The following is an 18,771-nucleotide window of genomic DNA, read 5'->3' on the forward strand; positions in this document are numbered from 1 at the left end:
GTTGTCTGCTTCCTGAAGAGACCCTTCAAGAATGAGAACATTCTCATTGAAGGAGACTGACCCTAAAGGAATGGCCAAAGCCAGTTCAGAAGGTAAATAATAGAAGAAAGGAAGTTAGAGACACTAAACCCAAAAGAACAACGAAGAGGAGATGCAGGTAAACACAGTGAGCAGCCTTATTTCCATTTCCTAAATGACGTAAGACAGTTTAATTAAGAGCTTGCACATTGAGGTGGTTGTTATACATGAGAAAGTATTTGAGACAACTACATTTTATAAAGGAGAAAGGCCAGAAGGACAGTTTGAAGTAAAATTTATCAAACTAGTCCAGTTCTGCAGTACATTGATGGGACTCGTGTATGTATAATGTAAGCCTAGAGCAAAGTGGTATGTTTCTTAGTCTCAGCTACTCAGGAAGCTTGAAACATGAAAATCACTAAAGCCCAGGATTTCAAGGTCAAACTAGGCAACATAGTCATACTCCATCCCCCCCAACCAAAAATCTTATAGAGATACAGTCAAGTTTTATAAACCAAATTACAGAAAGTGTTCAATTAATCCATGAGGAAGTGGGAAAAAGTGAAACAAAGGTTATAAAAAGAAAGAAAACAAGGAACAACAGAAAATACAAAATTGTAGATGCAAGCTTTAATATGATATTTAGTATGTTATCTAAATAGGCCAGGGGTGGAACAGTCATAATCCCAGCACTTGGACAGAAGCAGGAGGATCACTACAAACATGAGACCACTTAGTCTACATAGTGAAGTCCAAGATAGATAGGATTGCAAGCAAGACCCTGTCTCAATCAAACAGTCTGTGAGACGGCTTAGCAAATAAAAGCACTTTCTGTACAAATGTGGTGCCCTGAGTTCAGTCCTCAGAACCCACAATGGAAGGAGAGAACTGACCTATGACAGTTGTCCTCTGACCTTCACTAAAGTACCTTTGCTCAACACCCCCCACCAATAATACTAGATGCAACTTTTGTCTCTATAAAGAATAAAAGTGGGCTGGAAATATGGCTTAATGGGTCATATGAAGTCCTGGCTGATCTTCAACAGGACCCAGATTTGAATTCCTAGCACTCATATGGCCAGTCACGTAACTCCAGTTTTGAGTTTTAAGGGAGCCCAAGTCCTCTTCTGGCCTCTGGATACAATGATTGTATAGACCTATATGTTGGCAGAACATCCATGCACATAAAATTAGAAAATAAAGTAAAAAGAAAAATAAAAAGTAAGCAAATATACAAATTACAAAACCTGTAAAATTGAGTTTAAGAAATGATCCACGCCTTTAATCCCAGCACTTGAGAGTCAGAGACAGGCAGAACTCTGAGTTCCAGGCCAGCCTCATCTACAGCGTGAGTTTCAGGACAGCTAGGGCTACAACCCTGTCTCAAGTTGTCCACCTTTCCCCGAATCCCTTCCCCACACGAAAAGAAAAGAAAGAAATGATCCAGCCATACACTATCTAACAAACTCACTCAAATACAATGATTAAAGTAAGTCAAAAGTAAGGATAGAAACAGATGCATTATGCAAATATCAATAAAAAAAGGAGCAATCACTTTAATATTAGACTTCAGAACAGGGAAGGCGAGGCACCCAGAAGGTGCAGCAACCTGACAGCGTGAACAAGGAGCCGCGGCGGACTTCTAGCTGAGAAAGCCGACAGGAGATGTGGACAGACCCATGTCCCAGATGAACCATTCAGCAGAAATCACTGAGGCAATAGAGCTTAACCTGGAGAACCAGCAGGATCTAATTGAAGTATATAGAAGACACACAGTAATGGCCACCACAGTACACCCTATCCTGGGATGTAAAATTATTTTTAACAGATCAAAAATTGAAAATTAGAGCTAGAGAGATGGCTCAGCACTGGCTACTCTTCCAGAAATCCTTAGCTCAGTTCCCAGCAACCACATAGTGGCTCACAATCTGTAATGGATTCTGATGCCCTCTTCTGCTGTGTGTGAAAAGTTGAAATTAGTATTCTTTTTTTTTTTTTTTTAATTTAAGCTTTATTTATTTATTATGTATAGTATTCTGCCTGCATGCATGCCTGCCTGCCAGAAGAGGGCATCAGATCTCATTACAGTTGGTTGAGAGCCACCATGTGGTTGCTGGGAATTGAACTCAGGACCTCTGGAAAAGCAGTCAGTGCTCTTAACCACTGAGCCATCTCTCCAGCCCTAGTATTTATTCTTTAGTCATAATAATGGAAATACTGAAAAATCTCATAACATTTGAAAATTATACAATCCACTCTTCATATAAGTAATATGGAAAGTACTTATGAATACAATGGTCTATGAAATAGCCTGCCTTCTGGCTTGATGTAGGCTTGTGGACATAAGAGAAGTAGCTGCAGCAGGGCCTGGCACAGGTGAGATGACCAGAGAATAGTAGCACCAACTCTCTGTGACCATGGTACTGGTCACCACCTGCCTGTAGTTAAGGAGCCCGCTCTCCTCCTTGAAACTGCTTCAGTCTTGTCCCTGATATAGGACTAGTGACCCATGAATAAGATGCCCCTGGGCTTTGGCCTTTTTCCTGCTTTATTTGGTTACTTTACAAGCTGAGTTTCTCTTGCAGCTTCTGTCCTACGTCCCGAAATGCAACTTCAGGATTCAAAGGCAAAACTTTTGCACTGCCTGCTGAGGATAAGCAAGGAGTTCTATGTCCCACATTCCTGCTTAAATGAGTCATTGCCCTCAGTCAGAGGATAATTCTTGGCAAACATGACCAAAAGTGACTTTCCTTTTCTCATTTGAATTTGAGGGCTCTTTGCCCTCTTGTGTGCTTACTGCCTCTGGAAGTTTCCTCTTCACTGCTCTGTGGGCCACTCCCCAAGATTTAGGTGGGCATCTGAGGTGTTTTGTTTTGTTTTGTTTTTAATGCTGTTCACAGCACAAGAGCTGGCCTTGCACAGCATAAAATAAAAGTTCTGGGAAGTATAGTCATGCAGACAGGATGAGATTCGGCTGGGAGAGGTTGCTCAGTGGTGGAATACAAGGAAGCCCTGAATTTAGTCCCCAACTCTGCATAAAACCAGACATGGGAGCACATTTTCTGGTTATGTGGTGTGTTCAAGAGTAGCTTGGCATACATGAGAACTTGTCAACAAATAAGTTAGATAGATAAATAGATAGATAGATAGATAGATAGATAGATAGATAGATAGATAGATAGATAGATAGATAGATAGATAAGTAACTTATTTGATGGGACAGGAACCCCAATATATGAGTCACTGAAAAAAGTCTTCCTTCTTTTTTGTTGTTAAAGAAGGTTAACCTTTTTTAAAAAAAATATTTCTTTATTTTGTGTGTATGAGTACAGTGTAGCTGATTTCTGACACACCAGAAGAGGGCATTGGCATTAGGGGTAGCCTTCTTTTACTATGTAGCTTTGGCTGGCCTCAAACTTACAGAGATCTCCTCTGCTTCTGGCTTCCAAGTACTGGGGCTAAAGACATGTACCTTTGTACCCAGCAACAGTGTTTCAGTCTTAATTGCCCTCATTCTACAATATTTTTAGCCTAGTTTAGCTCAGAAAATATACAGAAATTAAATTTTAATGAAAATGGCATAATATTTTAAAGTATGAAAGTAACTTTTTAAAGATACATGTATTTATTTTATGTATATGAATCTACTGTAGCTCATCTTCAAACTGTAACTGTTTCAGACATACCAGACAGATGGTTATGAGCCACTGTGTGGTTGCTGGGAACTGAACTCAGGACCTCTGAAAGAGCAGACAGTGCTCTTAACTGCTGAATCAACTCCAGCACATGTGATAAGTTCTAAATTTTAGAATTCAGAAATCAATGGCAGATGATGTATCCTCTGAGAACAGTAAAGACTGTGTAGCTCCTGTCAAGCATGCAGATGGTGAAGGGTGAAGAAAATGGAGGCCAACTTAACTCAATGCCAGAGAACTGTAAAATAGTACACTGTAGTGTAGAGCAGTGGAGGAAGAGCCCACAGCTGCCCATACTGGGAATGTAAGTGACTTCTGTGATTAATAAGTGAGTCCTGGCATGAGACAAGGCCTGCAATTCCGGGCTAATGGACTAGAGCCCATAAAAACCATATTGCTTCCTGTGTAGTTTCCGCCATGCTCCTGCCTGTCACCAAAGATGCTAAGCAGCTGCAACTCTGCACTTTCTGTGTTGAGGCTTCTGATCTTCATCCTTCAGCCTTTGTGTTTAAGATGGCATTACCGTGTGTAAAAATATTCATCTCTGACAGCCAGAGGTAGAAGAAAAATATTGTTAACTAGATCCAGTTCCAAAACCATTTTATTTTCTTGTGAGACAGAACTAAGTTGCTCAGTTAGGCCTCCTGCTGTTGAGTCTTCTGTCTGTTGAGTGTCTGAGATCACAGGCTTACACTGCTGTGCCCTGGAGTCCATCTGGAAATGTTTGCCTTCTGTACTTTGACCTAGTACATTTCAATTCAGATGCTATCTTGAACTATATACTTTCTTTATATTTTCTCCAGCATATAGCAATTGCAAAAATTCTTATTGACTTTATGCTTTGTTTTCTTTTTGTTTTTGTTAGAGATAGGGTTGCACTATCATCCAGGCTGGCTAGGAGCTCACCTTTTAGCCCAGAGTGATCTTGGATGTATGGTTTTCCTGCTTCAGCCTCCTAAGTATTGATTAAGGCCATGGGTCCAGTATATTTTAGTGTTTTCTTTTTATTACAGTTACAAACTCTTGACAAGTTATTTGTCTTTTTTGGAGGTTATCTGTTGGTACTGTGTAATACCCATGAGCACCCAGGTATTGGTACTGTGTAATACCTAGGAGCACCCAGTTATTGGTACTGTGTAATAAATACCTAGGAGCACCCAGGTATTGGTACTTTGTAATACCCATGAACACCCAGGTATTGGCACTGTCTAATACCTATGAGCGCCCAGGATCTAATGGGAAGTTTGTTCTGTGTTCTATTAGGCCCATAGGTGGCACTCACTCAGCATAGCAGCAAACAACAGTTTGGAGACTTCTGCCCAAGTTGGAGGGTGTTTTCCTTTCAGCATCATTAAACTCTGTTGATAAGTGACTTCCAGTTCTCTAGTGGTGGTTCAGCTGTTTAAACCGTTGACGTTCTCTACACAGACATATAGCAGAATTTTCCTGTTTTTTCTTGTAGGACCGGGTGACTTTTAGAAGAATCATAGTGAAAAACAATGCAAAGAAAAGGAAGATGTTTGAATCATTTATTGAGTCTGTGCCACTCTTTAAATCACTAGAGGTAAAGTTTATAAGAGTCTGTTTATGTAGTTTAGGAAAAGCTATTAAAACTACTCTTAGGTTTTCAAATAATACCGTTCTAACCTAGTTGTAACAGTAACAGTCAGCCAAGGTTATATCCTTATACTGTATAACTGTATCTGTTATTTAGATGTCAGAACGAATGAAGATTGTGGATGTGATCGGGGAAAAGATCTATAAGGATGGAGAGCGAATAATCACTCAGGTGAGTCGGAGTCTCACACAGCTCCTGTTATGGAAGTCACCATCTGAAGGAACAGTGTCCTGCTTGTGGACTTAGTATGGTAATGCACATCTGTAATGCCAGCATTCAGGAGGAAGTAAGCTGGGTGGTGATGGCACATGCCATTAACCCAAGCACTCAGGAGGCAGAGGCAGGCCAGTCTCTTGAGTTCAAGGCCAGCCTGGTCTGTGGAATAAGTTCCAGTACATCCAGGGATACACAGAGAAACCCTGTCTTAAAAAAATAAAACAGAGAGCTGGAGAGATGGCTCAGCAGTTAAGAGAACTGACTGCTTTTCTAGAGGTCCTGAGTTCAAATCCCAGCAACCACATGGTGGTTCACAACCATCTATAATGAGATCTGATGCCCTCTTCTGGTGTGTCTGAAGATAGCTAAGTGTCTTCACTGAAATAGGCCAGAGCTATTTAGAGAGAGAGAGAGAGAGAGAGAGAGAGAGAGAGAGAGAGAGAGAGAGAGAGAAGAAAGAAAGGAAAGAAAGGAAAAAAAATACTATTCCCCACTAGTGGAAGCTCATATCACCCCTTCTACAGAGACCTCTGAATAAAATTCATTGATGCCTATCTCCCAGAGACACGGAGATGTCTTGCTGCCTTTTTTAGTTGAAGTACCAAGGACTAAACTCACATGCTAAGCAAAGTCTTCTGCCACTGAGCTGCATCCTTAGTCCTTTTTGTTTGTATCATCAAGTTGTCCTAAACCTGGAAGCTGTCAAAGTTACTGTGATTGCAGACTCCCATTCATTTGGGGGTGGGCTTCTGTCATTTGTTCTATTGGATATTATTTTTTTTTTTTAAAGATTTATCTATTTATTTATTTTATGTGAGTACACTTTCGCTGTCTTCAGACACTCCAGAAGAGGGCATCGGATCCCACTACAGATGGTTGTGAGCCACCATGTGGTTGCTGGGATTTGAACTCAGGACCTCTGAAAGAGCAGTCGGTGCTCTTAACCACTGAGCCATCTCTCCAGCCCTGGATATTATTTTCTTTTGACTCTAAGTAAACTTTATAAATCTGTGCTAGAATCAGAGAAGACTGGGGCTTATGATCTCCATTGTCTCTGTGCTGACACCAGAATCCTCGGCATCTAGCGATAAATCAGATCTATGAGATGTCCTTATATATAGATCCTTTGTATCTTTTTCAGAAGTTATTTTTGGATAGTGTAAGATCACCACAGTAAACTGGACCATTATACTTAAAGACGACTTCAAGCTAGCATGGTGGTGTATGCCTAAAATTCCAGCATGTAGGAGGTGGAAGCAAGTAGGTCAGGAGTTCAGGACCACCCTCAGCTACATGACAATTTTTGGCTCTCCTGTTCTACATGTAATGGCTTTTAAAAATGTAATTTTCTCTGTTTACTGTGTTTCTAGTTTAATCACATATAAGTAGTTTTAGGGACTTTTCCAGATATAAACTTATTTGCCCATGGGTCTGACAAGACCACTGGGGAAGGTGTCTGGCTGAGTTGGACAGTGTGTCTGTCCTTGAACCCATTTGCAATGAGGAATATGGTTTCAGATCAGTGTGAATCCCAGGCCTTTGTGCTTATGTACCGTACATAGAACTGGCCCCACCTGAGCTTTGAGAGCTCGTCAAACTTATGGTGAAAGGAGGAGGGAGCCCACTAGAGCACTGACAGAAGTATCCTGTTCATCCCAGGTCCCAGCTCGGGGTGGCTTTGCTTGGGAGGTGCATTTATATAGTTGAAGACTTGGGTAAACAAGACTCAAGTAATGCCCACTGTGATGATGTACATGGGAAAAGTAAGAGTGTAGAATAGATAACTAATCCATGTTACTTTGTAAAGGAAACTTTTCAGCTTGGCTTCTAGAGTAACTGCAAGGGCTTTTTTTTTTAAACAAGTGTATGCAAAACTCAATTTCTTCCTTGAATATGCGGAATACAAATGCCATGAATTGTTCATGTTTACTTTATGAAGTAAAAGTTTGCTTACACTTATATTATAAACTTACTAAGGCGATGAACTGTATAGGAAAAAACACCCACATTACTCTGCTTAAAGCATAGCGTGAACCCTTCTCTACAGTATTACACATTTGCACTACAGTGCATGACATACTGTCTGTACAACATGCTAGCCAGTGAGGCTGGGTGTGCTGGCCATCCCTAGGGCTCCTCTCTTTCATCTCAAGTTATTGGCCTAGACGTGGTCCTGTCCTGTCTTTGAAATTTCAGTAGCACGTGCACAGACCAGTGCTCTTTTTTCCATTCCTTATAATATTATAATATTTGTGCTTCTTTTCTTGCTCAGACTTGCCAACGGTTTGTTAGTTCTTTTGCTTATCTCTGTGACTAACTTTCTGGCAGAAACAACTTCCTGAAGGGAGGAGCCATTTATTCTGCTCACAGTTTCAGGGGATACCAGCTCCTCATGGAGGCATGAAGTTAGGCCGTGGTCAGAGACAGAAGAGTGTAAATCTCTTAGGCCCAATCCTAGTGACAGAGCTAGGCCCCATGTTCCCAAGGTTCAGTAACTTCCAAAAACAAGAGAAAGTGTCTCCAGGATGGGGACCAAGTGGTCAAATAAATGCCTTTGGGAGACATTTTATATCCAAACAATAACACAAAAGTCTTTCAGGTTTTTGACAGGATCTAGCTGCATAGCCAAGGCTAGTCTCAAACTCACAGCAGTGTTTCTGCCTTAGCTAACTGAGTGCTGTGATTATAGGCACGAGCCTTCATTCCAGGCTGGAACTAGATTCACTCAGCCTCAAATGCTGTCTATCTGTTTGGGGTTTGAAGTGGTTGGTCAAGCATAGGACTCATGTTTGACAGGGCAGATTGTCACTGAGGACAAAGCCCATACCGAGCTGTGGGTGTGTGGTAGTGCTCTTGGGAGGCAGAGGAAGGAAGGTTAATGAAAATGAGACTAATCTAGCAGACATAATGCATGCCAGGCCAGCCAGACCCTTCTCAGAACAAAGCAACCAATGAATGCAACATGACTGCTATTGGATTGTCCATGGTTTGACCCAGAAGTTAACTGTGAGGGTGGGAAAGTGGAACAAGCCAAAAGCTTCATCTCCTCTGTCTGCTTGCCTGAGCCTTCCTTCCTTCCTTCCAGCTTTTGCTTAGATTTCACCTTCCCCAAAACTGTGAACACAGTAACCCGTCCACCTACCACCAGCCGAGAGCCTGTGGTCCCTGTTCTGTTCTGTGCGCAGCACTTGCCACCCTCCAACATAACTATCATTTATTGATTATCATATTTCTTGGTAGTTTGTTTTATGTACTGATGCGTCCCTCATGTGCCTAGGACAATGCCCTTCATGGAGTAAGTACATAGTACATTATTTGTTGAATTACCTGAATGACTTATTCAGCCAGGTACCAAAGCAAAAAGAAACCAAGCAAAAAGAAAGCCTAAAGCTTAGAAAGGCAGAGATAGAGCCATCTACATCCATGCTGGCCTCTTTCTGTGTGGGGGGGTGGGTGCCAAGGACAACCTTCAGTGTCATTGATCATGCTCAGTCCACAGAAAGAAGAAAGAAAAGGAAAACATGGAATAAAAATAAAAAAAATCCAAGGTCTCATTGGGTGTGGTGACACATACTTTAATCAGAAGATAGTGGCAGGTAGAAGTCTTGAGTTTATTCAAGGCCAGCCTGGACTCTACAAAGCAAGTTTCAGAACAGCCAGCCATGGCTATACAGACAAACCTATGGGGGGTGGGATGTTGTAAAAAACCAAGGCCTCTTACTGGTCTGCAGCTTGCTCAAGTCAGGCTGGCTGGCTAGCAAGCCCCCAGGGATTTACCTGTATCTGCCTCCCCAGCACTGAGATTACAAATATGCATTGCCACGCTTGGCTCCTCCCACCCCAAACACAGACTCTGAGGATTGAACCTCAGGTCATTGTGCTTGACTTGCAGTGCTTGAGCTTTCTCCCTTTCTCTTCTTGAGAATTGTGTTTGCTGATCGAGATTATTCCTAGACCTCATACTTTGACACTGTTTGCATATTCTTGTTTACTGGTCCTGGGAATGGGTTTCAGCACATCAGCACTGGCAGTCAGAGCAAAGATGCTATGAAGTTGTTAACCTGGTCACATTCCTAGAGATAAATATGAGTGCATAAGAGGAAAGAGAAATGTTAGTCATAATGGTGTTAATGTCCTTACTGATCGGGACATCTAATTTGTTACAGAAGCTAGGCATTAATCCACCTGAGCATTGGAGATGGAGATCTGAGGCCAGACAGTGTTCACAGTCTGGGTGTGTCTCTGACCTTGCTTCCTCTCTTTCAGGGTGAAAAGGCTGACAGCTTTTATATTATAGAGTCTGGAGAAGTGAGAATCCTGATTAGAAGCAAGGTGAGTTTGGGTGTACTGTGCATGTGGCCTGGACTTTAGAGAACTAAGCCATTTTTCTCTGAAGAACTACCACTAATAAAGATTTAGTACATTTTCCCCATCCTGATTTTGCTTCTCTCACAAAACTAGTGAAATGAAGGTTACTAAGCTATCAATAAGAAACACAAAAGCACTAACAAATATAGGAGCGTTATGTAATAACAGGTACACACAAGGTTGGAAGTAAGGAAAGCATCCATGGTCTAGGACTGCTAGGGAAAGGCTGCATTACGTGAGCCGTAGGCAGCCATGGAGAGACAGTGAGGACTGATGACTGTGGCTGGGAAGAATGATGGACGGCAGGATGGCTTTTTTTTTTTTTTTTTAAATGCAATCATTATTTTTTATTGGATACTTTCTTTACTTACATTTTAAATGTTATCCCCTTACCCGAATTCCCCTTTTCCATCCCCCTCCCCCTTCCTCTATGAGAGTGTTCACCTCCCACCCACCTACTTCCACCTCCCTACCCTGGCATTTCCCTCTACTGGGGCACTGAGCCTCCACAGGGCCAAGGGCCTCTTCTCTCCTTGAGCCTTGGGTCCCTCCTTGTGTACTCTTTTATTGGTGGTTTAGTCTCTGGGAGCTCTGGGGGGGTCTGGTTGGTTGATATTGTTGTTCTTCCTGTGGGGTTGAAAACCCCTTTGGCTCCTTTAGTCCTTTTTCTAACTCCTCCATTTGGGAACCCATTCTCAGTTCAATGGTTGGTTGAGAGCTTCTTTATATCTCTCCCCCTCCCCTCTCTTTTTCTCTCTCTCTCTCTCTCCCTCCCCTCATGTCTTATGTAGCCCAGGCTGGCTTCATACTCAACCCTGTATATAACTGAGGGTAACTTTATTTTTCAATCCCTTGACTCCACCTCCCAAGTGCTGCTTGTGATTATAGGCATGTAGCCCATACTCAATTTTATCTGGTGTTGGGGATCAAACCAAAGGCTCTGTGAGTTCTAGGCAAGCATTGTAGCAGCTGGGCTACACACCCAACCTTTAAGGGGTTAATTTTTACCAATAAATCCATCATAACAAAATTTCCATTTTTTTGAGTACATAAATTTGTTGAGATAGTAAAATATATATGTATATATTAAATCTAATCTAATCTAGATTATTTAGTAAAGGTTTAAGCTATAGGTAGGGAAGATGTAGGGGCAGGAAGACAATGAAATCAAGAATAATCTGGACTACATAGTGAGATCCTGCCCCACAAAACCCTGCCCTTACATGCATACATACGTACGTACATACATACTCATGAAAGCATACAAAGTTCACATGGAGCAGCAGAACAGCTTCTGAGCTAAAAGTGTGCATGGATGGAAAGACTAAAGATGTAAACTAGAACATCCATGTTTAAATTTACTTTTAAAGGCAATACAGAAGGCAGGGAAAGAATGCATAGTGCTCTTGAGTTTGCTTCTCAGCACCCACATAGCAGCTCCGGGGAATCTGATCTCTTTCTCTGGCTCTATGAGCACTCATGTGCACAAGCCCATATGCACATACTTTAAAACATAGTGTTTTAAAGAACAATAAATAGCACCACCAGCAAAGAAGGCTTCGTGGGTAAAGGTGATTGCTCCAAAGCCTGACAACCTGAGTTTGATCCTCAGAACCCACAAAATAGAAAAAGAGAACTGATTCTCAAAAACTGTCCTCTGACTATTAGACCAAAGTTGTGGTATGTGCATGCCTAAACACATGTAAACACACAAAAATATGTAAACATTAAAAAGTTAAAGAAAGAATTGTGACAAGAGAAATGGCTCCAGAGTTAAGAGCAGTTATTGTATAGGCTTAATAACGAGATTGAATCCTTGAACCCACATAACAAGTCAGACGCCCTCTGAATGCCTGTGGTCCCAGCTCCAACATGGGTAGAGACAGGAGGATTGGTGAGGCTTGTTAGCCTCCACCCTGAGGAATAATTAAGCTCTGCTTCAGGAAAAACCTCTGCTCTAGAAGAATAGGAAAAGGGATAGAAGAGGATAGCGGGCACCCACCTCTGTGTTTATGTGCTGTATGCACAGGAACACAACACCAGCACATGCAGGTACACACACCTTCTTCACATAGACGCACATTCCCTTTAGGAGCTGGGCAGTAGTGGGGCACTCCTTTAGTCCTAGCACTTGGGAGGCAGAGGCAGACAGATCTCCGAGGTCTGTAGAGCAAGTACCAGGATATCCAGGATACATAGAGAAACCTTGTCTTGGAAAACCAAAAATAAACTAATTAATCAATCAACCAATCAATTAATTTCCTTTAGGGATGGGTCAGTAGTTGAGAACAGTGGCTGCTGTTCTAGAAAATAGATTTCATCCCCAGCACATGGCCACCCACAACTGTCTGTAATTCCAGTTCTAGGGGATATGACATTCTTTTTCAGCCTACACCATTGGGGTGCACAGACACACATGTAGGCAAAACACACATAAAATAACATTTTGAAAAATTCCTTTAAGGGGCTGGAGCAGTGGTTTAGTGGTTAAGAGCACTCACTCTTGCAGAAAGTTCCCAGGTTTGGTTCCCAGCACTCATCAGGTAGATCCCAATCACCTGGAACTTCAGTTCCAGTGGCTCTGACTTTCCGTCTGGATCCTATGGGCACCTGCACATGCATACATACAAGCAAGCAGGTTCACGCATATACACATAGAGCCAATAAGTAAACCCTCATGTAAGACACTCTCTTTAAGGAGCTGAAAAGCTAGCAGTTAAAGAGCACGTGTTGCTTTTCCAGAGGACCTGAGTTTGGTTCCCAGCACTCACAGCTCACAACTTCCTGTAACTCCAGCTCCAAGGAATGTAACACATTTCTGGATTTCATGACACCTGCACCCACATGCATGTGCACATGCATGTGCGAGCACACACACAAATATGAAAATAAAATACTTATTTTCAAAAACTGGGGAAAATTATCTTTAAAAAGTAACAAAGGATTAGCCAGGCATGGTAGCTCACACCTGTAACTCCAGCACTTGGAACCAACCCAGCTTACTGTACATAACTAGTCCCAGGCTAGCCAAAGCCAGAAAGTAAGACTCTGTCTTACTAATTGAGGGAGGTGCTGTTGCTGCCTGTGACATTTGTGGTTCTTAGAGACAGAGACTGGTTCTCATAATTTGTTGTTACTGCCTTACTTAGCAGATGGATTCATGAGAAATAAGAAACCCAGTGTAGTGATACAATATAGCACATATGTTTGAAGGATGTCATTAACTTGTTCAGAATGGAGGCATAGCTCAGGTGTAAGTGCAGGAAGTACTTGAAAAGAAATGTCACCAGGCTGGAGAGATGACTCAGTGGTTAAGAGCATTGACTGCTCTTCCAGAGGTTCTGAGTTCAATTCCCAGCAACACATGGTGGTTCACAACCATCTGTAATGAGATCTGATGCCCTCTTCTGGTGTGTCTGAAGACAGCTACAGTGTACTCATATGCACAAAATAAATAAATATTAAAAAAAAAAGAAGGAAATGGGGGGGGGGCTGGAGAGATGGCTCATTGGTTAAGAGCATTGACTGCTCTTCCAGACGTCCTGAGTTCAAATCCCAGCAACCACATGGTGGCTCACAACCATCTGTAATGAGATCTGATGCCCTCTTCTGGTGTCTGAAGACAACTACAGTGTACTGTACTTATATATAATAAATAAATAAATCTTTAAAAAAAAAAAAAAAAGAAAGAAAATCTTGTCACCAAAGAACTATTCAAAATTGCCTTAAACCAACCCATTCTCTTCTGCTTCGGTTCGTGACTAATGGAAGAATTAGCAAAAGACCTTGCTGGGCTTCAGCTGTGCTTTAATCACATCTCCCAGGATGTGTAATCTCCACAGATGTTGGATGTTTAGCTTTTACCTAACACGTGTTAGGGCCTAGGTGGGGCCCCAGGTAAAACCACCCTTCAGTTGTACTGAGCCACAAAGATTTATCTGTTGTGTTTACAGAGTACAGTTAAAAGGTTCTGCAATGTGAATTCCTCAGTAATTTTGTTGAACTTTCTGAAAAAGGAATTTGAGTGTGTATAACTGGACATGCCCAGCTGTGATCTTAGAATCAGCCAGGATCACATTGTTAATCTGTTGCAGACTAAAACGAACAAGAATGGTGGGAACCAGGAGGTTGAAATCGCCCATTGCCATAAGGGGCAGTACTTTGGAGAACTCGCCCTGGTTACCAACAAACCAAGAGCTGCTTCTGCTTATGCGGTTGGAGATGTCAAATGCTTAGGTAAGAAAAGAATTTTTGTGAGGGGCTTACAAGGCCTACCCCAACTTTAGGCAGTCAGTGGTAGCTGGGGAGGGAGACATAATCCTAGTTAAAGTCTATCTTCCCTTCCTCCCAAAGAAAGACATGAAATGAGAAGGGCAGGATAGGAACTAGCTGGGAAGAGGGGGGATGGTAAGATGGGTAAATATGATCAGAATTCTACATGCATAAAGATGCCATAATAAAAACTATTATCATGTATAGCTGAAATGTGCTAATAAACATTTTAAAATGGAAAAGAAAATTCTTTGTGTATTACTAATTTTTTTCTGATATACAGGGTCCTGTGTTTGTTTTTCTTATTATCAGCCTGGACTCATTCTGCTGATGCTCATTCAGATCTAGGTCTGGATAGTGTGTGTGAATGAAGTCTCACAGCAAAAGCTTTTTTTTTTTTTTTTTTTGGTGGGGAGGTGTTGGGTATTAAACTTAAAACCTTGCACATTCTAAGCACATGCTGTGCCCCAGCACCCTAGAAATCATTTCTGAGCAATGAATCTATGCTGTAAGACAGGCACATAAGCACACAAACCTGTGAAAGCAACAGCGTGGAGGCAGGTGGCTAGGCCCATGGAGGAACAAGACAGGCATTTGCTACTGTGCCTACAGTCCTGCTATTTGCTACAGTCCTGCTGTATTATGCAGAAGCACCCCTGTTCCCATGTGCCCAGTATTCTAAAATTCACTCTTGTAACTTGAGAGGATAGTGTGTTTAGGAATAGTGTGTTTAGGATAGTGTGTGCAGGAAATTACTTAAATGGTTAATGTAAACAAATCATTTTCTCCCACATCTCTTTTTTTTAACAATGCAGTTATGGATGTTCAAGCATTTGAGAGGCTTCTGGGCCCCTGCATGGACATCATGAAGAGGAACATCTCACATTATGAAGAACAGCTGGTGAAGATGTTTGGCTCCAACTTGGATCTGATGGACCCCGGGCAGTAGATGTGATGAATCTCGGAGCCTTCTCAGTGAAACCAAAACCTTCCAGTCAGCCACAAGAACACACACAGAAAACAGATACGACAGAACCGTTCCTGCTGCTGTCTCCGCCGCTGCCATTGCTGTGGTTAAGGGCATTTAGAAATCTTGAAAGTCAGCACTGAAAGATGGGCAGAGGCTCCACCCACACCCATCTTCCACTTTGCTTCTGAGCGCCGTCATTAGACCACTTACGTCATGATTACTCCAGCCCAGGTTTCATATTTGGTTCAGAATGGCATGTCTCTCCAGCAATTTAAGTGCCTGATACAAAGTCCAAAGTGTAAACATCCTTCTTTCCTCTCTTGCTGCTAATGTTGCTTCTGAAAGTCCTAAGGTCTGCAGAAACCTGTTGAGTAACTGTAGACACCTCCACAGCCGTTCTCAAGGGAGGAAGTGGCAGAGCTTTTAGTTTCTTCACTTGTCCTTTGAGAAGGTCCACAGTGTTCACAGCTGCTGCTTTACTCTCACAGTGGAAGGTGGTAGCAGTTACACTGGAGATCTGTGCCCCAGAGGCCTGTACTATTTGCTGGCAGCTACACACTATATAGCTGTGTCCAAGCTCTAAAAAGGGCCCCCTTGAAGGCCCAGCAGGTCCCTATGAGCAGACTGAGCACTTAGACTCACGTTAGCAGGAAACTTGGATTCAGCACTCTTGCCAGTACTAGCCAGGAAAGGTTATCTGGGTTAGGGTTTTTGTTTGTTTTTAGAAAGATTTTTTTGTTCGTTTGTTTAACCTCTGTGCTGTTTACATAAACAAATTGCTATCCATTTCTAAGGAGCCAGGGGTGGCTGTTTAGCTCAGCTGGTCAGAGCATGGTGCTGAGATACAAGGAGCCAGGGTCTGGAGGTATTATTGCTTTATGTGACCTAAGTACTTCCCTGAGTGACCCCTACCATGTCCCGTTCCCTGGCTGATGCAGGAAACTAACCGGCAGTTGTGCTGCACAGAGAACTCTTCCCTTGTAGCATTGTTGCATAGCGTGGCTAGTAATCATCAGTTTTTAAACTCTTAAAAGAGAAGCTATTTTTTTTTTAAGGAAATTATTTCTCTATTTAGAGAATCCACCTTGGATGTATTCATGTACATGGAGTCTGTCCACTGACTCAGTCATTTGTCCTAAATATCCATTTTCAGAACTTGGTATCATTGGGGTGGGGTTTGGGTACAGTTCAGTGGCAAAGCACTCATGTAGCATGTGCAGGGCTCTGGGTTTGGTCTCCAGCACTATAATTGCCATGGGAAGACAGGTTATCCTGTATAAACATTGAATTACTATGAAGGCCTTTCTAACTAACAGTCTCAACTTTTGCCCTGGTTACTGTAGCCAAGAAATGTCCAGAGTAAATGAGTTGCCACAATTTTGGTAATTAGTCACTTTTTCTTGTGTTCCATGAAGCAAAAGCAGGATTCTTCAGACTGCTCTGAGTAGCCTATGTTACAGATTTGGGAATTGTATACAGTTGTAACTACTACTATGAAGCAGGCAGCTAGCACTGGAAAACCCTCATAGTGATCCCAATTTTCCTAAGGTCCTTTTCTATCGTATTGCTTTATTAAATAAATCAGACCTTGTACTTTGACAGAATAATACCTGATTTCTTGCAAAGGTAAGAGGTGCATCGGGCTCCAGGAGTAGCCCAAAAGTCCAGCCCCAGACCTTATAAGGACTCTGAACCCTCACCCCACCCTCCCTGCCAGCCTTGGTTAGGGCTGGCTGTGAATCTCATGCCAGAGTTATTCCTGTAGGCTGCTAGGGGTAGGTCTCCTTAGCCTGCCCTCATACTTCAATCTAGGCTTCAGAGTCCTCCTTGTCACCCTTCCTGCCTCACTGACAGCTGCTCTTTTACAGAGAAGGGACAAAGTCTAAGTTCTCCTGTAGCTACTGACTGAGTCCTCACTGCAGTATGGCCCTGTGTCAGGGCAGTGTAGATGGGGACGTGGGGGAGGTACACCTAGTCTTCAGGAGCTGGAGCTAGTGTGGTGATGAAAGATTGCTGTCACTGCAGCACCAGGCCTGACAGTGTTCCAGTTCTCTGCAGCCTAGAGAAACAGAGGTGACAGACCAGGTTTTCTTCCAGGCTGCAGTGCCCTTGTGCCAGGCAACTCCTTCAGCAGATGGCGGGGTCTGTGGGAGGAGCATTAAAAAGATCCCTTTGCTAGCTCCTCTCTTCTGAGGGTTCAGTCTTCCCTCCCTCTTCCCTGGCTTTGCTATTGACTTGGAATGACAGAGAATGTTCCTCAGAGCCTTGAGGTCCAACCACAGTATTTCCCTTCCTTTCTGGCCCCAGCTTAGCCCCCTCACTCTCTTCTCTTGGTTGAAGTCTCTGCAGGACAGGCTCTTTTGTTCTCGTCCTCTGAGCTCATAGTCTTCTTAAAGAATTATGTGTTCCTTATATAGAGTCTCAGAAATCAGCATTGAGCTTTTCTTTAAGTCAGTTTAGTAAGCAAAGTCAGCAGCAAAGTGGCAAAACAAAAACAAAAACAAAAACAAAAAAAACAAGAAACCCAACGCTCCAGCAGAGAGGTTCTATTCATCCTGACTGCCCAGGTTCTCTGCTCGCTCATGACGGTGGAGCCTGTGTGCTGCTGGTGTCCCGGCGCCCTGTGCACAGTCTTCATGTTAAAAAGATGGAAGCATTTTGCACAGAGAAAGAAAAGGACCCATGAATGTCATCTTTTATCTTTCTCAGTCAGTTGAGATTGAAATTTTTGTTTTTGATAATGCACTTGTAAACCAGTCTCACCAAGATATGGGTAGTTTTTGATCTTTCACTACAGTTACCTCCTGTCTCTCCTGTCTTGACTGCTGACGTTCCTTCGTGATTCTAATGTCTATTTTATGGGAAGCAGCCTTCCCCTGGGTTTCCTATTACACTCTGCAGGGCTATCTTTATAAAAAAAAAAATTAAAAAGAAAGAATGAGAATTGTCACTCACCTCATGGGGGATTTGCAGAAAATCATTTAGCCCACCTTGAGCAAAGGTTAGATTCCTTGTCTTTTGTTGTTTTGTTTTAACTCATTGTGATAATAATTTTAAAAAACAATTAAGCATTATTGTGCTACCTCAAAGGTAAAAAGATTCTAAGGTCATCTTTTGGTCCCGAGTTCTATACGTGATGTTTGAAATGTCCTTCAATTGGAATTATGTTTTAAATCATTGGGGTGAATCTTACTTTAGCCTGTTTTACACTTGTATTTTAATCTCTAAAGAATATATGATTGGAAAGCAAACAATTCTTGATCTGTGGTCTTGAACATATAATTAGGAGTCACTAGAAATTAATCATTTGCTGTAAACAAGGTTGGGTTTTTTTGTTTGTTTTTTTAAAGGAAACTCTAGGGCTCAGCTTCACTCTTGACTAATAAAGGCTGACAAATCATGTTTGACTTTCCTGGTTTGTCTTGTGTATTGTCTTCTCCTTTAAGGGCCCCTGGCCATCTTAGCACTTACATGGCAAATACTTTATTGGGATTGATAGGACCCTTGAAAATTAGGCCGAAGCCCCAGACATTTGCAGTAATTTAGGTTCCACAGAGAAACAATCAGTGTGAGGTGGGGTGGGTATCGAGACAAGGGTACTGAGGTGTGGTATA

General features: G+C 42.3%; 1 protein-coding gene across 1 annotated transcript in view; it reads left to right on the forward strand.

Moving 5' to 3' along the window:
- The window catches only part of PRKAR2A (protein kinase cAMP-dependent type II regulatory subunit alpha), a 54,298-nt gene extending 35,734 nt beyond the window's left edge, over nucleotides 1–18,564 (forward strand). The window contains exons 7-11 of the mRNA XM_080934463.1: nucleotides 5,176–5,277; nucleotides 5,428–5,502; nucleotides 9,814–9,879; nucleotides 14,010–14,151; nucleotides 15,003–18,564. Coding sequence (XP_080790589.1) covers nucleotides 5,176–5,277; nucleotides 5,428–5,502; nucleotides 9,814–9,879; nucleotides 14,010–14,151; nucleotides 15,003–15,136 — 519 coding nt within the window. The 3' untranslated portion in view covers nucleotides 15,137–18,564. The remainder of the gene's footprint in view (nucleotides 1–5,175; nucleotides 5,278–5,427; nucleotides 5,503–9,813; nucleotides 9,880–14,009; nucleotides 14,152–15,002) is intronic.
- Nucleotides 18,565–18,771: the final 207 nt, after the last annotated feature.

This window comes from Micromys minutus (assembly GCF_963924665.1).
Source record: "Micromys minutus genome assembly, chromosome: 21".
NCBI classification, from domain to species: domain Eukaryota; kingdom Metazoa; phylum Chordata; class Mammalia; order Rodentia; family Muridae; genus Micromys; species Micromys minutus.